Source organism: Crotalus tigris, unplaced genomic scaffold (assembly GCF_016545835.1).
Source record: "Crotalus tigris isolate CLP2741 ecotype Arizona unplaced genomic scaffold, ASM1654583v1 scf7180000024384.25900115:4084858, whole genome shotgun sequence".
Classification (NCBI taxonomy): domain Eukaryota; kingdom Metazoa; phylum Chordata; class Lepidosauria; order Squamata; family Viperidae; genus Crotalus; species Crotalus tigris.
The window spans coordinates 2,733,581-2,753,544 of NW_024100554.1; the positions used below are offsets into that span (position 1 = coordinate 2,733,581).

The 19,964-nt window shown below is 33.6% G+C and overlaps 1 protein-coding gene across 40 annotated transcripts in view; it reads left to right on the forward strand.

Moving 5' to 3' along the window:
• Positions 1–19,964, forward strand: part of RIMS2 (regulating synaptic membrane exocytosis 2) — a 280,764-nt gene that overhangs the window by 112,241 nt on the left and 148,559 nt on the right. For 28 of the 40 annotated variants that reach the window (XM_039328815.1, XM_039328818.1, XM_039328816.1 and 25 more), the window contains 6 exons: positions 787–995; positions 2,170–2,289; positions 10,611–10,710; positions 12,091–12,214; positions 12,695–12,741; positions 14,752–14,864. In XM_039328815.1, the coding sequence (XP_039184749.1) occupies positions 787–995; positions 2,170–2,289; positions 10,611–10,710; positions 12,091–12,214; positions 12,695–12,741; positions 14,752–14,864 (713 nt within the window). Of the gene's footprint in view, positions 1–607; positions 673–786; positions 996–2,169; positions 2,290–10,610; positions 10,711–12,090; positions 12,215–12,694; positions 12,742–14,751; positions 14,865–19,964 lie in introns of all 40 variants that reach the window. The other 12 variants (XM_039328826.1, XM_039328838.1, XM_039328829.1 and 9 more) reach the window with 1 other exon arrangement.

Sequence of the window (19,964 nt, forward strand, 5' to 3'; positions counted from 1 at the left end):
AGATTTCTTTTAAAAAGTCAAGATCATTTTATAGAACAATATTAAGAAAGAATATATAGATTCTATAACTACTGATTTATTAGTTTTTGTTTATCATTATTATCTGACAACAAAACAAAAATAGTAGGGAAAATAATATTTCAGTGATTCCAATGGAATTACTAATTTTCAACATGATCTGATAAAATCATGGTCAAATAAAAGCTACATTGCAATAAATTGTCTGTCTTTTTCTGAAATTCATAAGGTTGTAACAGTCATATTCTCATGTCTTTTTATGTTTGGCATGTAATGTGATGTTAGTAGTACCAAATCTGTAAAATCTTACATATTACATATACAGAATACAAACACATGCACACAAACATAAACATTATCTTGCACTTATCATATATATATATATATATATATATATATATATATATATATATATATATATATATGTATATATATTGTTCGTTTGGGATTTCTGCTTTTTCCAAATAACATGCTAGTGAGTAAAGCATATAAAGGCAGGATGATAGAAATGCAAAACCTATTATATCTTTGTCTATCCTTCCTTTCACCTTTCCTTTGCTGCACTATCTTGTCTGTCTGATCCTCACAGGAGACATGGACTACAGCTGGGACCATACATCTTGGCATAGCAGTGAGGCATCCCCAATGTCTTTGGTGAGACATGTGGAGCCTTACCATTTAGTTTCCTTTACCATTTCATGTTTTCTTTGTTTTATTTACATCTCAGCATGTTTTCTTTCTTGTATCCTTTTTATCCCATGCCTGTAGGGGACAGTCAAAGGGGAAAAAGAAAAACTAGTGAGCAGGCAGTTTTGTCGGACTCTAACATCTTATCTGAAAGACAAAAGAAAATGGTGTGTTTTGGTGGCCAGTCTTTGGAAGAGGACTTGGAATGGTCTGAACCTCAGATTAAGGACTCTGGGGTAGACACTTGTAGTAGCACAACTCTAAATGAGGAACATAGCCATAGTGAAAAGGTATTGGCTTTGTGGTGCCTGCATTTTAATCTGCTCATTTGGTCTTTGTTTGCTCTCTGTCACTCATTAAAACAGATCAAGAATACAAAGGCAGGTCTAATCTAACATTTCTTGAGGTGCAGAAAAGAAAAACAAAACCACAATTATGGATTACATCCAAAAGTATAAGGAAGAACAAAATTATCCAGGCACTAAAAAGAAACATTGCTTTTATGGACATGCAATATTATTTTGGTGATATTATCTTTATGATTAAACAATGAGAATTATTTCTGAATTGGCATGTTTAATTACCACTTTAATGCCCCTGGGGTTGGAAATTAAATTAATAGTTTAATTCCCAGGTTGAAAAAAATGGGAGAGGGGGAATTGTACCTATTTGGACAGAATTGTTTTTCTTTTTTCCCTTTCATTGCCATTTCATTTGTTTTGTCACCGTGACATTATCTGCATTATGGGGTAGTAGTTGTATCTGCTGTATGTGGTTTATTATTGCTCTTTCTTGCTTTCTCTTGTAGGCTTTCACTGTTGCCAAATGTAATGTGCATGTTTATTTGTGTAGTTGTGAGAGCATGAAGCTAGTACATTATGTGACAAAGTGCTATGATTATACAAAACCAGTGCTAAGTTTGAAATCATTGGCTAAATTTTCAGAAATACTGACATGTACTATTCTGGAACCTATGTGAAGTAAATAAGAATTAAGTGTTCAGTATAACTAAGAGAAAATTTTAAATTATTAGTTTATTTAAATGAATTTTAGATACTGAACATGGTGGGATTTATTTTCAAGTAATACATGGCTTTTTAATTACTTAAGATCATATCTCATTTATTAACTTTTAAATTATTTTTTGTGCTAGATCCCCCATTCATACTCTCTATATTCAGAAATGATGTTCACTGTTTTCAAATCCATAATGATAGGCTGAATTGGTGTTCAGTGTGTAAGAATAATTTAGGTACATTTGGAATAGTTATTTGGGAAGATGTGAGAAATGACTTCTGATAATCTAATGGAATGATAGGAATTCTGATTCCTATCTTTAAAAGCAATAATAGTGTAATCATAGCTATTTCACAGTACTTAATAGTGCCAAATAAATGTGATGCTGGGATTCCTTTTCACAAATTTAATTTTGCTGATTTTTATTTTGTTTAATGTATACTATAGCATCCTGTAACCTGGCAGCCATCCAAAGATGGAGATGGCTTAATTGGCCGAATTTTGTTAAATAAGCGCCTAAAAGATGGAAGTGTGCCTAGAGATTCAGGAACAATGCTTGGGCTTAAGGTAAGTAGTCAAAATTTTCAGTTCAGATGCAAATATTTTTTATTAGAAATAGTTGTTATTATTTTTTATATATCTTAACACTATTTTTCAAAACAAAGATACTACTTACAACCAATTAACGAAAAATGCTTAGTCATAAATTGAGTTGGATGGCCAATAAGTTTGAATAAATAAATATTCTCTAGACACTTTATTTTTTCTTGTCATAGATTTATTAAGAACTGTTAATTAATAGTTACTTAAAATTAACTAATTAATTAAAATTAAAGGATATTGCAACTCTTCTCTGGGAGTTGCATTAGTCGCCAGTTTCCTTCTGGATTTATTTATGGTGCTGGTAATACTATATAGTCCTATGTGACATAGGGCTGGGTTATTTGAGGGATTGGCTCTCTGTGGTTACAACTACTCACCCCATCAGGTCTGGGAGAAGGGGCATTTACGGGTCCCACGTAATAAGGAATATTATCTGATGGGGCCCAGGAGGAGAGCCATGTCTGCTGCGGTACCTGCCCTATGGAACATCATTCTCCACAAGGTTAGATTGGTTGTAACTCTGTTGGCCTTCCAAAAGGGCTTGAAGACATGGGCTTGTCATCATCTCTGGGGATCCAGTGATGGTATGGAGTCTGCAGAACGATAGTACTATTAGTAAAATGGCTTGCACTCTCCTTCAATTTGTTTTTATGGATTTTAATGGTTTTTACTTGTTTAAGGTGTGTCTTAATGGTTTTTGTTCCTAATATTTTGATAATTTCTTTGTTTTGTTTTGTTTTTTTTAACTGTGAGCTGTCCAATCACATATGTGAGATAGGTGGCAATAAAATTTGAACAAATAAATAAAATTTTAATAACATCAAAGTATTATCAATTCAAAATCTTTTTGAACCTCAAAACAGTTCAAAAAGAGTATTTGAGCAAATTTGGAGCAGGTTTGCAAGAAAAGAAGAAGTTAGAATGCAAAGACAGAAACATTGCAAGAATGTGTACGTATGTAACATTGAATGCAGGCCCTTATTCACTTAAATTTAGGTTAGCTGAACTCAGTTACCATAAATTTAAATGAATATAGGTTGCTCAATAACTTCATTTGATCAGTTATATTTAGTGTGGCTTAATATAGACTAGAAATATTGTGCATCATTTTCATATGTGGCTATATTTAGTATATTTAGCCTGAACTGCCCAAAAGTGTTATACATAATTATTTACATAAACATCACAGATTAAATTTTTGATCATCTTTCCTTGACAATATAGCTGGAAGCAATTGGAGAATAAAACTCAATCCTTCAAAATTGAGAAATACAGATGCTACATATGTCATGCTCTCAGTTGTATGAATTTCATAAATACATTTTATGGGAATTCAGTTCCCACTAAGGGATTTGAGCCCCATTGAAAGATCATGGCTACAGATGTGCAATAACTTATCTAAAGAATGAAAGTTATGTACTGCTCCCTGATGGTCTCTCTAAGTAAAAATACCACACAAAGTAATAATGAATTCCTCCCCTCTGAGGCTAGGGAAGTCATATCAAACTTTGTAAATGAGGGCATGTAACACCTGATCTCTCTGGTCTGAGAGCTTAATAAAAAGATATAGTTATGGCTCTAACAGGACTTGCTTCTGTGGTTGAGAAGTTGGACTCTAGAGTGGAAGAAGTTGCAGATAAGGTGGAGGTTCTGGAAGATAGATTTGAAGGTATGGAAAAAAGGATGGAAACTTCACAAGATGATATTGTTATGTCTCAATATAGAGAAATGGAGTTCGCTTTAAGAATCGGGGCTGAGAGAAGACATGCAACAAGATTTGAGAGAGATTGTAGCAAATGACTTTGCTGTCATTTTGGACAGAGAGAAGGAGGAAATATTTAGAGAAATTGAAAAAATATTTAGAGTCAATTCTTGGATTGCAAAGCAAAGAAATCTGCCAAGAGATGTGGTAATCTATTTTGGGAAGATATCTCTGCGTAATGAAATTATACAAGCTTTTTATAACAAGAGGTTTCAGATTGCTGCTCAAGATGTTATTATTTTAAAGGAGATTCCATCTAAAATTTTAAGAAGAAGAAAAGAGTTTGCTTTCTTAGCCGATGAACTTAAAAAAAGATTGATGCCATTCAGATGGGAGATTCCGATTGGTATCGTGGTGAGTCATGCGGGGATACGTTATAGACTTAATACTGTTTCTAAAGCAAAGGAGTTTTACAAGTCGGTCCTGGGAGCATGCTCACCACCACCTATGATGCAGAAAGTTTCGGATGGCAAGGAGGTGGAACAGCAGTCTGAAGAAGTAGTATTGATGGATAGTGGAAAATTACAGGCTGAGTGGTTGCAACAAGCAGAGATGAAAGAGCAAAGAATGACCCGGGCAGCCCATAGACGTAAGGAAAAGGAACAACAGAAGAAAGATGTTAAAGAGGTTCTACAAGAAATGGCTTCGGTGCCTGTGGGAGGAGCAAGACCTAAGAGCTCTGCAGTACATTCTTCAATGGCAGATCTTCAAGCAGTCTTCTCCAGGCTTTTGGTCAAGGGAGATGGTAAAGCTCCTGACATGGAATGCTAATGGCCTCAACTCCCCTCAAAAGAGAAAGAAGATATTTCATTACTTAAAGCAACATAACAATGATATTATTTGTTTGCAGGAAACAATATTATTTCTAAGGATCAAAAATATCTAGTTAACGCTCGATTGGGATCTCATTTTGCATCTTCTGCTCCTGGGAAAAAAGGGGGAGTAGTTATTTATGTTAAGCAAAATCTATCAGCCTGTTTAGTAGAATCTGATTCTCAAGGGAGATATGTTATGATTGAAGTGGGTTTGTATGGTAAGAAAGTACTTATAGTGGAATTGTATGCACCAAATCAACAACAGGAACAATTTTATAGATTTTTACATCAAAAACTAACTTTGTTGGATTATAGATCTGTTATATTAATGGGAGACTGGAATGGTGTTTTAGATATATAAAGAGACAAAAAAGGACCCTCTATTTCTTTTAAACAGGCTAAATTACCTAAAGCTTTTTTTGACTTGAAAGAGGATTGGGAGCTGCGAGATTATTGGCGTGAACATAACTTGGAGGAGAGAGACTTTACCTTCTTTTCGGACAGACATCAGTCTTTTTCAAGAATTGACTTTTTCTTGATTACAACCGATTTATATTTTAGGGTAAAGAATGTTAAGATTTTCCCTAGGACATTGACGGATCATAGTCCAGTTTGGATGGAACTGGTTGATGAAAAAGAGGAGAGGAGATCTTGGAGGATGAATGAAAATTTATTTAGACAAGAAAAGAATGTTCAAAAATTAAAGGAGCAATTAAAGGATTATTTTGCTTTAAATATGTATAAGGGAACTTCAATGTCAATGGTCTGGGATGCAGGTAAAGCTTATATGCGGGGGATTTTGATACAAATGAATAAGGTTCATAGACAGAAGCAGGTGCAGAAACGTAAAGAGTTGGAAGATGAGATTAAATTAAAAGAAAAAGTTCTGATTTTAAATCCCACAGATGAGAAGATTAAGGATTCTATAAAATTGCTTAAATCACAATTTAATATGTTGATGGCTGATCAAACTGCAACTAATTTATTGTATATGAAACAAAATACATTTTGTAATGCTAATAAACCAGGGAGATGGTTGGCTTATCAATTGAGAAAGAAGCAGAGACAGAGAACTATAGATAAAATAAATTATAATGGTAAGTTGGTATATCAGAAGGAGTTGATTAAGAAATCTTTTTTAGATTATTATCAAAAATTATATATGAGTACTAAAGTACAGGTTTTAGATATAGACAATTATTTAAAAGATGCTAATTTTCCTAAACTAACAGAAGATCAGAAACAAGAAATTAACGGTCTGATTACTAGTGAGGAAATTGAGACAGTAATTAAAGAATTAAAATTAGGTAAAGCACCGGGTACGGATGGATTGACATCTATTTATTATAAAGCTTTGGTACAAGAGATGATTCAACCTTTAAGGGAGCTTTTTAATAATATATTACTGGGTTCAGAGATCCCCCCGTCATGGGGTAGAGCTTTTATATCCTTGATTCCAAAAGAAGATCAAGATCTCACTTTACCAAAGAATTATAGACCTATATCTCTTTTAAATGTAGATTATAAGATTTTTTCGAAAATTTTAGCTAATAGACTCATGAGGGTCCTGCATCATGTAATACATATGGATCAAACGGGTTTTATAACTGGAAGGTATATGAAGAATAATGTTAGACAAATTATTAATTTATTAGAATATTTAGATAAAAACAATCAAATTTCTGCAAGATTGATATTTTTAGATGCTGAAAAAGCTTTTGACCAGCTGAACTGGCAATTTATGTTAAGATTAATTGAGAAAATGAATTTTGGAGAAAAATTTTTACAAGCTCTTTGTGTTATTTATCAAAAGCAAACGGCACAACTTATAGTTAATGGGGGTTTGTCAGAGATGTTTTCAATAGAGAAGGGGACTAGATAGGGTTGTCCATTGTCACCATTGCTGTTTGTTCTAACTTTGGAAATTTTGTTGATTAAAATTCGAGAATCACAGCAAATAAAAGGAATAGAAGTTAACAAAAAAGAATATAAATTAAGGGCTTTTGCAGATGATTTGGTTGTTACTTTATCTCAACCTACTTATTCTGTAATAGAGTTATTACAATTGATACATCAGTATGGACAGGTTTCGGGTTTTAAAATTAACAATAATAAGACTAAAATATTGCCTAAAAATATGACTAACTTGGATAAGGAGACCTTGGTTAGGTTGACAGATTTTGAGGTTGTTAACAAGGTAAAATATCTGGGGGTTACTTTATCTGTTTCTAACGCCAAATTGTATAAAAATAATTATGAAAGGTTGTGGGTCAAAATACAAAGAGATTTGGAAAATTGGGAGAAGCTGCAATTATCTCTTTTGGGGAGAATTGCGGTGATTAAAATGAATGTTTTGCCAAAGTTTCTTTTTTTATTTCAAATGATACCCATTTTAAAGAATGAGGTTAATTTAAATGAATGGCAGAAAGGTATCAATAAATTTATCTGGGCAGGGAAAAAACCAAGAGTAAAACTTAAAATTATACAAGATATTCGTGAGAGGGGTGGACTCAAGGTACCGAATTTGAAATTGTATTATGATGCTGTGGCTTTAACATTAATTAGTGATTGGGTTAATTTAACAAATGTAGAAGTACTCCTCTTAGAGGGTTGGGATTTGCTTTTCGGATGGCATGCCTATTTAATTTTCAATAAAAAGGTTGACAGGGTTTTTAAATTTCATATCATAAGGACTTCTTTACTTTGGGTTTGGAAGAAATATTATAGAAATGATTTTAAAATTCCATTATGGCTATACCATGGCATGCGACAGAAGGGATAAGGAGAGGAGTCAAGATGGATAGTGTTTCTTATGCATAATTACTTAGATAGGATGGTAAAAATTGGCAATTAAAATCTCTGAAGATTTAACACAAGAAAATATTGTTTATTCATGGTTTCAGTATAGACAAATAGTAGAGAGGTGGAAGATAGATAGTAATTTGGGTTTGCTTAGAGAAGATGAGAATTTGTTAAAACAAATAAAAGATCAAAGACGAAATCACATTAAGAGAATTTACGGGGTGTTAATAGAGTTGGATTCAGAAGCAGAATTAGTTAAAGAATGTATGGTTAAATGGGCACAAAACTTTGAGGAACCGGTTTTATTAGATACCTGGGAGATTATTTGGGTGAGGAATGTTAAATTTACACACGCCCAAAATTTAAGGGAAAACTTTTATAAAATGTTTTATAGATGGCACCTTGATCCACAAAAAATGTCTTGTATGTATCCTGACTTGCAGCCTAAATGTTGGAGATGTGGATGTTTGGATGCTACTTATTACCATATCTGGTGGTTATGTAAAAATATAAAAGCTTTTTGGATTAAAATATGGTGGAATATTCAAAGAATTTTCAGAAGAAGGATAAAATTTACCCCACAATTGTTTTTGTTAGGTATTGTTTCTGATTGTGACAGTAAAGAGATTATATTGATGTTAAATTTAATTACAGCAGCCAGGTTGTTAGTAGGGCAATGTTGGAAGAAGGAATCTTTGCTTACATTGCAAGAATGGTTTTTTAAAGTTTCTTATTTGGTGGAAATGGCAAAGGTTTCGGCTTTCTTGAAAGATCAATCGCAGGAGAAGTATCTCCTGGTATGGAAAAGATGGATAGATTTCATACAATATAAGTTGGATATAAAAAATATTACTTAGTTTTTGAATAATTTATAATTAAAGTTTAAGATATTTTTTAGATATTTTCTTTTTTTTTCTGTTTTTTCTTTTCTTTCTTCTTGTAATTTTTTATATATTGTTGTTAATTATTTTATAATTTGTTTAATTAACGTATTTAGATTTGTTTATGGTTTATAAGTGTTTCAAGATTTTTTATTTATTTTTTTTTAATTAAGCCTGTATTCAGCTCTGGGAAGATTGGGGGAGGGTAGGGGAGGGGTGGGAGGGTGTGGGGGAGGGGAATCTTTTCTTTTTGTAAAACCTAAAAATTTTCAATAAAAAAAAAGGGAAAGTGGACTCAATATACCATTCTAAAGGTAGTTCTTGCAATTTATTATTTTGCCTGCATCTGTCACAGTCTTTGTCCCAAGTAGCTGATATAGTTACAATCCCTACTATTTTTTTGAGCAAATCTCAGGTAAATAAATTGGATGGCAATATATAATTTTGGTGTGATCTATTCCCAGTTTTGAAGCATTTAGTTGCTTAATATTCTGTTCTTATTTGTGGCTTCCTAACCATCATTCACATTTTTGAATAGGCAGATGAAATGATCCATTTCATTTATATTTTTAATGGTTATCCACAATTTGTTGCCAACTATAATCAAAATGTTAGTGAAAAACAAAAATAAAAAATAGACATCTCTGTTACCTTTTCAATTATTCACTGAATATTGGTAGTGTGATTCTGGTTATCTTGCCTCTTTTGAATCAAGATTGTACATCTAGTAGTTTTCTTTCAAGTATTGTTGATGTCTGCATTGCAAAATCTTGAAGGTTAGTTTACTATCATGTGAAATAAGTATAGTTGATTAGTAGTTTGAGCATTCTTTAGCACAGTACTTTTTGATATTGGAATACACATTTATACTTTTCAATCACTTGGCCCCTGCTCACTTTTCCCTATCTACAAATTGTCACTTGCACTTTAATTACTTCATCTTGCAAAGTTTAAAACACTTCTGCTAGTATTTCATCAATTCCTATACCTTGTAGTTTGCAGTATTTTCTAGGACCCATTTAACTTCACTTTTATTCAGTGGTATATATTAATTGAATTAGGGATATTTTTTTCTACAGTTCTTCAATATACTCATATGGTACTATCTCTTCTGCATATGTTCTTTCTTTAGTAGATCTCTCTCTCTCTCTCTCTCTCTCTCTCTCTCTCTCTCTCTCTCTCTCTCTCTCTCTCTCTCTTTGTGTGTGTCTGTGTGTAACCCTTTTTTCTCATGGATGCACTGTGCAGGTTGCTTCCCCACAACTATAATTTAAACATTCAAAGTTAAAGTTTAAAAAAAATTGGAAAAAATGCACTAAGGTTCCATTACATGCTTTTAAATATAGTTTGGATTGAGTTACAGTGTTACAAACTGAATTGTTTGATGAAATTATGCATAGATTTCTGGGCATTTACATATGTGTATGCAAAAAAATGTTTTAGTTGTGGAAGTGATAAATTTTCTCTCATCATAACAGAGGACTTAAATACAACTTACAACCATTTGTTTAGTTACAATGGCACTGAAAAAAAGTGACATTACTGAGCCTCGCACTTACAACTGCATTCCTGTGGCCACACGATCAAAATTTTGGCACTTGGCAATTACAATTAGTGACCGCAGTTACATTTGCGGTCATTAAACAAGGCAGTTGATAAGTGAGGATTACCTATATGTTCAATTTTTGTCCAAATACGATATAAACTATAGAGAACCAATTTGCATTAGCAATAATATACAGCTCATATTTATATGTTCTGTATATACACAGAGCTTCTGTATATAAAATTGGTCATTAGCTTGATGGAAGTGTAACCTGATTGAACTAACAGATCTGAACTAAACTAGCTAAAAATATTTCTGGAAAAATACCCATAAGAAAGTACTGGCCTTATTTGTTTAATGTCCTGATCAATTAAGTCTAATATATTTGATGTAAGTATGGGTACCAAATTAAAACTGATCTGAGGAAAAAAGACCTCTGTGAACCTTTAAAATATTATTTTAATCATATGTTTAAACAGGTAGTCGGAGGAAAGATGACAGAATCAGGTCGACTGTGTGCATTTATCACCAAAGTAAAAAAAGGAAGTTTAGCTGACACAGTTGGACATCTGAGGCCAGGTATGAGAACTGTTCAAAATTTTATAATTAAGAAAGAATTTTAGACTAGTTTAATATATGTAATCAATACTAGGATGCACAACTGTATTATTAAAAACCTTTCCTCTTAACAGTATATTTTTTATTTTGTTGCAAAATTTGAGATGATTCATTCTTAGGATTTTTCAGCATATGTGATGGGTATATTTTTTATAATGACAGTTACAATTATGGCAGATAAATAAGAAACAAATGATAATGGTGAGAAGGTATGATATTCCATATCTGTTATTTAGTTGAAAATAATGATATGTGACTTAGAAAATATTTCTCTGGGCATTTTAATATTTGGTCATATTCAGAAACTTCTTCAAGTAACTAGTCCCTGATAGCTTACGGTTTTAAAGCTAAAACAATGTTTTGAATTGAGCATAGTAGCAAATAGTGACAGTCTATTTAATTTTTAAAAAATTAGAATTAAATTTGCCATTTAAATTATATGAGGAAAGAGAAAATATTTTAGATAGTAAAAAGAAAACAGAGACATTTCTCTGTTTCTCATAGAATCACGTCTACTTGGTGTCTGAGATAACATTCCTAGCGAAATAGGTTTTTTTTAAGTCTAAGCATTTTTAATGAAGTCCCTCTAAAAATAAAGAACATCTGTTATGTATACTGTGATTGAGATCACTTGCATTTTATTGGTGTTCCAAGAATTTTCCTGTGATACAGATTATAGCTAACTTATGCCAGGGATACTTTTTGATTATTTGCCATCAACTTGGTTGACTCTTTATGATCACATGGAGAGATTTTCTCCCCAAATTAGTTCTTCAGATTTTCTAATGTACGGTACATCCATCATCAGTGCAATTGAGTGAATTCATATTGCTGCGGCTTCTGTCCATCTTTTTATTTAAGAGTCCTGTTCATTTATTTCTTTGGGAAGTGGCCTATAGTTTTATCATCAACTTAAAGGTGTCCTTCAATTATATCAAGGAGAAGCTACTTGTTGCAACTGCAATTTAAAATCAACATCTAACATGAAGATTGTGGAAATCATTGTCTTATTTTAAATATATTTATTATTTGTTTTACACTCAGTTGCAGTGTTCTATAGAACATATATTAAAAGATAAGTAATGCAAGGTGAAATAATGTTGTATATACTTTATTTTAGGAACTAATATGCCATTTAAACTAAAAAATTCTTTTAATGAATATATTTGTTATTTAAGTATAAATGCAATTTGTATTTATTTCACAAAGCTCACACAAAGCCTTTTTTTTAAAAAAAAATTAAACTTAAGCAAATTATAAAGATCAAATGTCACTAATACTGATAAGAGTTCAGAGATCTAGTTTTCTTCAGTAAACAGATTATGATGGTTGTACTTTTAGGCGATGAAGTATTAGAATGGAATGGAAGGCTTTTGCAAGGAGCCACTTTTGAAGAAGTATATAACATCATTCTTGAATCCAAACCAGAGCCACAAGTGGAACTTGTAGTTTCAAGGCCAATTGGGTGAGTTATATTATAGAATGCTTCTTTAATTATTTAAAATTTGCACATAGCCCCATTAATATTCAAGCTGAGTTTATATCATGCAAAAACAAAAAGATTAGACAAGATTTAGTGTTCTGTAAACAATTAATATTCATCCTTATTTTACTTCCTTTTAATACTCTAACAACTTGATTACTGTAAGGTTTATTGATATCAGTTAAATGTGATCTCCTCCTCATGGAAAGTTTTATTTTTTTTTAGCTTTTTAAGACAATGAAGATCACCCATATATTTTTCTATATTGCATTTTATACAACTGAAAAGAAGACAAAATACTGTTTTCAGTTTGATGTTGATATTCAGAAACTTATTCTGAATAAGTATATTTTTGGAGCTTCAAGTGTTCTGTTATGCTTCCCTTATTTTCGCATTTATTATATGCTAGCTGGCTGTGCTGGCTAAATACAATATGTTAAATTTTATTCTTCATAATTGCAGAGATATTCCCAGAATACCTGACAGTACGCATGCACAGTTGGAGTCCAGTAAGTTTTATTTGTTAGATGTAATATCCATCTGAAAATTGAGGTATAGCTACTACTCTGTTTCTACATACATATCTTTGTTACGTTTTACTCGTTCTTTAATAACTATTATGTCAGAAATCAGCTTTTCCTTTATACTGACTTTCTAAACTTGTTTAAGTTTCCATTTTTATGGCTTTAGGAAAATTCAAACATTAAGTATATCACACAATTGTCAGCAGTTTTAGTGTTTTACTAGCACAGCATGAAAAAAACAACAATATACTTTCTGGAAAAAGAAAAACACTCATTTTTATAATTTGTTTTTCTAATTGTAAAATATTACTTCAGTTTATTTAATCCAGGAGTAATTTGAGAAGCAAATCAAATCTTCTGAGCAGCCAAATACAGCCAAATATAGAGAATATGGCAAATTGCATAATTTAAGTGTTTAGATTGTCATGCTTTATAATATCTATAATTTATAATTTTTAATTATCTAACATAAATTTCAGTCAGTGAAATATCAATAAAATTTCTTTTTCAAATGAGGGATCTGCATTTGTTCAGCTTTAGCTGCATTGCTTTTATTTACTTAAAGTTCTATTGATATAATTTTGGGGTATATAATATATATAAATTATGAATTGTTACAAATAAAATATGAACACCAGGAGAGTATAAATATAAAAATATACTTTACTAAAAGCTGCCAAGCTTTCGTTTGGAAACTCCAAACATCATCAGGGCTAAGGAGCCAGTAAACAATGATGACTTAAATGGGTTTTGCCAGCATCTGCACCCGGCTCATGGACCGCGTCACCAGTCCCGGCCGGTTAATTAGTGTTCCAGATGTTTCTTTATTACTCTCCTTACGCTTCCGTCTATGGTTCTTCCGGATCATTCCTTCCACTATCTCATTACTGGCATTCATCTCCTCCACCACCCCTTTGTCCTTATTTCCTTCCATAGTACTGACCCTCCTCTCCTTTTTGTTTTCATTTTCTACCCTGGGGGCATCTGTTTCTCCTCTATCAGTGTTACAAGCTTCCCTGGGCTCACAGACGCTCCCCCCCCCACACACACGCTTTTCTCAATCCCTGCTCCACACCCTTTCTTCTCACTCTTCCACTGTCATGAGTAACTTTCACACGGGTGTTGCATATTTGGGGGTCTATGCCTTCCTCCTCCGTCCTGGCAATCTTCGTGTTGACAGTTCTCCACTGTTCCATTTGTTTGCTGCGTGATCGGGTGCTTACTTCGTCTCTCAGTTCATCATCCCCCTCCTGCCTATCACATGCCCTTCCCCATTGCTGATAGGAATGGTATTCAGGCGGACACCAGGTCTCCAGATCTCTGCATTCTGATTCCCCGCGTTCTCACTCTCCTCTCCTGTGCTCATCTTTGGGGGGACTTCAAAGTGTTCGTCCCGGGGGGGGGCTGTATTGTTGGTGGGGGTATTCCTTGTCTGCAGAGGGTCCAGGCAGAACACCGTGTCTCTCCCTTTCACCGTATGCCTAGGCAATCGAGCCGTGCTTTCGTTCTTCTTCTTCCCCCCCTTTTTTCTTTTGATCTCCGTTGACGTTCCCCACAGCGTCAGGCTGCAGACTCCTCATGCTGGATCTTCCACACTCTCCACAGTTGTTGTTAAGTTCCAGGGGTGGGGGTCTATCGTGGTGATATTGGGGAAGGAGGAGGTCTTCCATCAGTGGATGATTACGTGTGTTTGACAGTGGTGGCCTCCTCAGACATTCATTAGAGCGGTATTGGTGTTGAGCCGGGTGCAGATGCCGGCAAAACCCATTTAAGTCATCATTGTTTACTGGCTCCTTAGCCCTGATGATGTTTGGAGTTTCCAAACAAAAGCTTGGCAGCTTTTAGTAAAGTATATTTTTATATTTATACTCTCCTGGTGTTCGTATTTTGTTTGTAACATAGACATGCCCAGGAGTTGTATTTTTATGCAAATTTTCCAAAATTATGAATTATGTATCTGGTAATTTAATGAATTAAAATTAATTACACTTTCAGGTTCTAGTTCATTTGAATCTCAGAAAATGGATCGGCCTTCCATATCAGTCACTTCTCCCATGAGTCCTGGCATGTTGAGAGATGTTCCACAGTTTTTATCTGGACAACTTTCAGTATGTAAACATTTGTTGAGTGTTGTAATCCTTGGTTTTTATCAGTAATTTTTTTCTTAAATGACAATGTCAAGTATGCATTAAAATTGTTTTACCTTGATTTCTTTTTTCATTCAGTTTTTTTTCTCAACACAAAGTAGTGTACAGATATTTTTTAAAGTAAATGGAATATGTACATGTTAATTCTAAATCCATTGAATATTATATGTAACAGAATTGTATCTACATGCACCAACTATAAACCAATATTCAAGGGGAATACAATCGTCTATTGATAGAATTAGATAATTAGATGTCTGTGTACAGTAATTAGCCCACCCACACAATTTTCCTGGCAGATAGTTATGTCAGAGATTGGTAGCCTTTTTTTCAAGGCAATACCAGTTAACCTTGACTTGGTCTTTGATTGAAGTACCAGAAGATGCTTTTCAAAAAGTAGGCATGTCTTGATCCACAATAATATAATCTAATTAAATTGAATTAATGTGTTTACTCCCTGTGCAGTTAATCATTTCCCTTTTCTAAAATACTAAATATTAAAATAAAGTAATTTTTTTTTTTGAGTTCTCAGGTTCTTAGTTTGTCATAGGGCTGTTTTGGTTATTTCTCTACCAGCTCTTTTTTCTTCTGTTTTTTTATTTTGAAATAATAATAATGCTTCCATTCTACAACATATCCAGACAAGAAGGACAGTAGAACAGTTTTCAACATTCTTTTAATGTGTAACAAAATTTGTACACATTTACATTGGAGATTGGGCGAGTGGGTAGTATGTACTTGTGCCATGTCTTTTCCGCAGTATTAGAATCATTATAATATTTTGCACATGAATATACTGCAAAAGTATAAAAGAGATTACAATTTTACCTATATCATTATTACATCTTAGGTGGATAACTATTTAAGTCTGGGGTGATAATGTGCCCACAGATGCCATTTCTCTTTTGCTGATTATATAGTAATCATACAAAATTACCATTCATCATTTTCATTCTTTGAAAGATCTTTGAAAGGCTATACTTTTTGGAAAAGACATAAACAGAGTACATTTGAAATGATGAGTAGAATTTATGACACCAGGGCTGGTAGCATGAAACAATTATCTAAGTGTATCATATTAGTTTTCTGAGCTAACACACTGAAATATAAATTACTTTGTAGCATACTTAAGCTATGATGAAATAATTTGTAATCTAGTAGTGTACTGTGAACATACCTATTTTTGTTGAAAACTGTGCTTTTTAAGAGTTTTTGAATTAGAAAGGGTCTGATTTATTTGAAACTATGCAACAGTAGCATGTTTACACTTACTTTTGACCCAACATGATGAATTATATTTATTTATTATATCTCTGCTCCTAAAATACTTACTGTAAAATCTCAAGATTGCAAATCATCTTATATCAATGCTCACTGATATAATAATGAATATTAAGAATAAGAAAAGAAAGCACAAAGATGTGGTCTTCTTTCCCCTAGCATTATTGCTGCAAGGTTATTGGAGGTTGGTTTTATGAGGGAGGACATAGTTAAGCTGAAACAGGTTCTGAGATAGTCTTTAATCATATTTCTCTTTAGACCAAGATTATAAAATTTGTATAATTTTCCATTATACAAATGTGTGTGTGTGTGTGTGTGTGTGTGTCAGTTAGAGAGAGAAAAGAGTTCCTTGTCTGGAATAATTCAAGCAAGTCCCTAAGCATATTATGGGAGAATGCTAATCTAATCCTATAGAAAGAAAAGAGAGAATGAAGATAATGATAGATAATAGTTTCTGCTGACTTTTCCAAATTTTATCTTGGATAAATAACAAATTATGTGGCCATATAAATTTACAGGTAGTTTTCAACTTATGACCACAGTTGATCCCAAAATTTATATTATTGAGACATCTGTTATGTGAGTTTTGCCCCATTTTATGACCTTTCTTGCCTCAGTTGTTAAGTGAATCAGTGCAGTTGATAAGCTAGTAACCTGGTTGTTAAGTGAATCTGGCTTCCCCATTGACTTTGCTTGTCAGAAGGACGCAAAAGGTGATCATATAATCTTGAGACAATGGTCACAAATATGAACCAATTGTCAAGTCTCTAAATTTTGACCATATGATTATGGGGATGCTGAAAAAGTCATAACTGTGAGAAATGGTCATAAGTCACTTTTTTCAGTTTTATTGTAACTTTGAACAGTCACTAAACAAACTGTTGTAAGTTGAGGACTACCTGTATTAGACTATTTAGAATTCACCAAAAATGAATTTCAACATTATGAGATGTTATTTAGTTTTGAATATTTCATGTGCACATTCCATATATTAACGTACTCACCTATATTATTTGACATATACTTCAAGCTTTTTATAATTAGGGAGACTTGTTTTGCCCGTATATTGCAGTTCATTCTGATGCTGGATAGAGAAGTTTTTTTTTCTTGAGCAGGAATTGAGAAAGGATGTAGAACTTAGAAGAGTTTTTGGTAGATGTTCCCTTGCAAATCTCTCGGTGGAAAAGAACGAGACTATTCCCATTCATTGTAAGGATGTTTATTTTCGCTCTTATTTATTTTATACTGTAAAATGTATATAGCTGCCCATCTTAAATACTAATTAAATGTTACATAAAATACATATTAAATATTAATACCTTGGGCAGCAAATAGTACATAAAAAACCACATAAAACCATAATAAATTAAAATACTACAGTACATATGGCATTACATAACTTTCATAAACACATGATGCTTGATGAGAAGACTAAGAGGAAAACTTGGGAGGGGAGATTGTTTCATTTGGCAGGGGCTGTGACAAACAAGACATATTTCCTTTTCCCCTTGGAAAATGGCACTGTTTGATACAGGGCTGGGAGCATGATTGCCCTGTTTGATTTGATGGAATGGACAGAAACCCTTAGAGCAGGGGTGTCAAACTGCCGATCCATAGGCCGGACATGTCACCCAGAAGCCACATCCACCCGATTGCTGGCAATGGCAAAACTGTCCCGATACATTGAGCGAAGTCATGTGATGTCGCGAGTTTGACATGTCTGCCTTAGAGATAGATGGTCCTGCAAATAAACTAACTCTGTGCCATGTAGTGCTTTAAAAGTGACAACCAACACCTTGATTTGTACCTGGAAGCCAGAGTAGCTTGTGCAGCAGTGATGTTGCATGAGTGAACTTTGAAGAGCTGGAGACTGGATGCACTGATGCAGAATGCAACAGGGCATATTTTGTCTGTCCCACAAAAAGGTACTCTTTGTGATGCTTTTGAGTGTTCTTCAAAAACAGCTCTGTGTGGAAGACATTGTAGTAATCTAACCCGGAGGTTTCTAAGACATGAGTAACAGTGACTAGAACCTCACATTCAGGAACAGCTGCAACAGGCACATCAAATTAATTCATGCAAAAGTCCTGTGGCCATGGTTGCCCTGTATTTTTCAAGCAGGAGTCATGAGTCCAAGAGGATTCTCAGATTGTACATCAGTTCTGTTTGGGAGAGTGCTACCTCAAGATAAAAAAATCACCATATCCAGGGTGCCTAAAAACTCAAAGCCACCCAGTCTTGCCAGCCTTGAGTTGCAGCCTGTTCTTCCCCATCCAGACCATCACAGCCTCCAGGCATTGGATGAGAACTTCAACAGTATCCCTTATATGGCTGGATGCCATGATCTTGGTTTTCTTAATATTGAGTTTCAATATACAGCCAGATATACAAATACAAATCTTGAGTATCATCATATTGATATTTTTTCACCTTGTACCAACAGATGGTCTTACCAAGTGGTTTTATGTAGATATTAAAATAGTATGGTGAGAGGTGAGTCCTGAGGCATCCCATATAGGAACAGCCTAGGGCTAAATCTTTCTTTGACACTGAGTTGAACTAGCCCCAGAGGAAGAGAACCACTGCAGAACAGAGCATTCCCAATCTCTAAAGTTATTCCAGAAATATATAATCAATGACATCAAAAGCTGTGAGAGGTGCAGAAGGGCAAGGAGGGATATGTTACCTCCATCACAAGCCTTTCATTCCTCAGCTGATGTTAATGTAATGATTTTGAATAGTCTCTGATACCTTTTCTTGAAACAGACTAGAAAATCTGACTGCGAATATATTTTTAAATACTTCCAAGCATCGCTAACCTTTTAAACCTTTGTCTTTTCAAATAGAGAAACTGAGGATCAACAACAGCTATATGGTGGTGCTTAAAAATTTGTGAACCCTTTTAATTTTCAATCTTTCTGCATAAATATTACCTAAAATGTAATCTGTTTTCCACACAAATTCTAAAACTAGGTAAAGGGAATAAATTATACTTGTTTATTTATTTATTGAGGAAAATTATATATACTATATTGTATTTGTTAATGCCAAAAGCTTTCAATAACTGGTGGTCAACCCTTGCAGCAATAACTGCAATTAAATGTTTCCAACAACTGCACTTTTAGCCTGTTCCTTCTTACAGAACAGTTTTAACTCAGAACATTGATGGGCTTCCTCACATGAATTGCCCATTTCAGATCCTTCCATGGTATTTCTATAGGATTATAGTCAGGATTTGACTTATCTATTCCAAAACATTAACTTCTACTTTAACTATTTTTTGTTCAAATATCTTGTATGTTTTGAATCATGATCATTATCCGTTTTCTCTTAAAATTTAGTTAATGAACAAATACACTGACATTTTCCTGTAGAATTTGCTGATACTATTCAGAATTCATCATTCCATCAATGATGGCTAGTTGTTCTGGTTCAGAAGCAGCAAAGCAGGCCCAAACCATGTTATTGCCATCACCATGTTTCACAGATGAGATAAGATTCTTATGCTGGAATCCAGGGTTTGCTTTTCACCAAACATAATGCTTTTCAGGCAGTATTTAGACTTTAGTGACATTGATCTAGCACAGACTTTTTGATGTTTCAGGAAATTGTCAGGAAATTCCTCTTTAGTTCCAGATTGAATCTCCCTCTGACAAGTTTCCATCCATCACTTCTTGTCCTTCCCTCAGGTGCTATGGTAAATAAATCAACCCCCTCTTCCCTGTGACAGCCCTACAAGTATTGGAAGATGGCTATCACGTTACTCATAAGCTTCTCTTT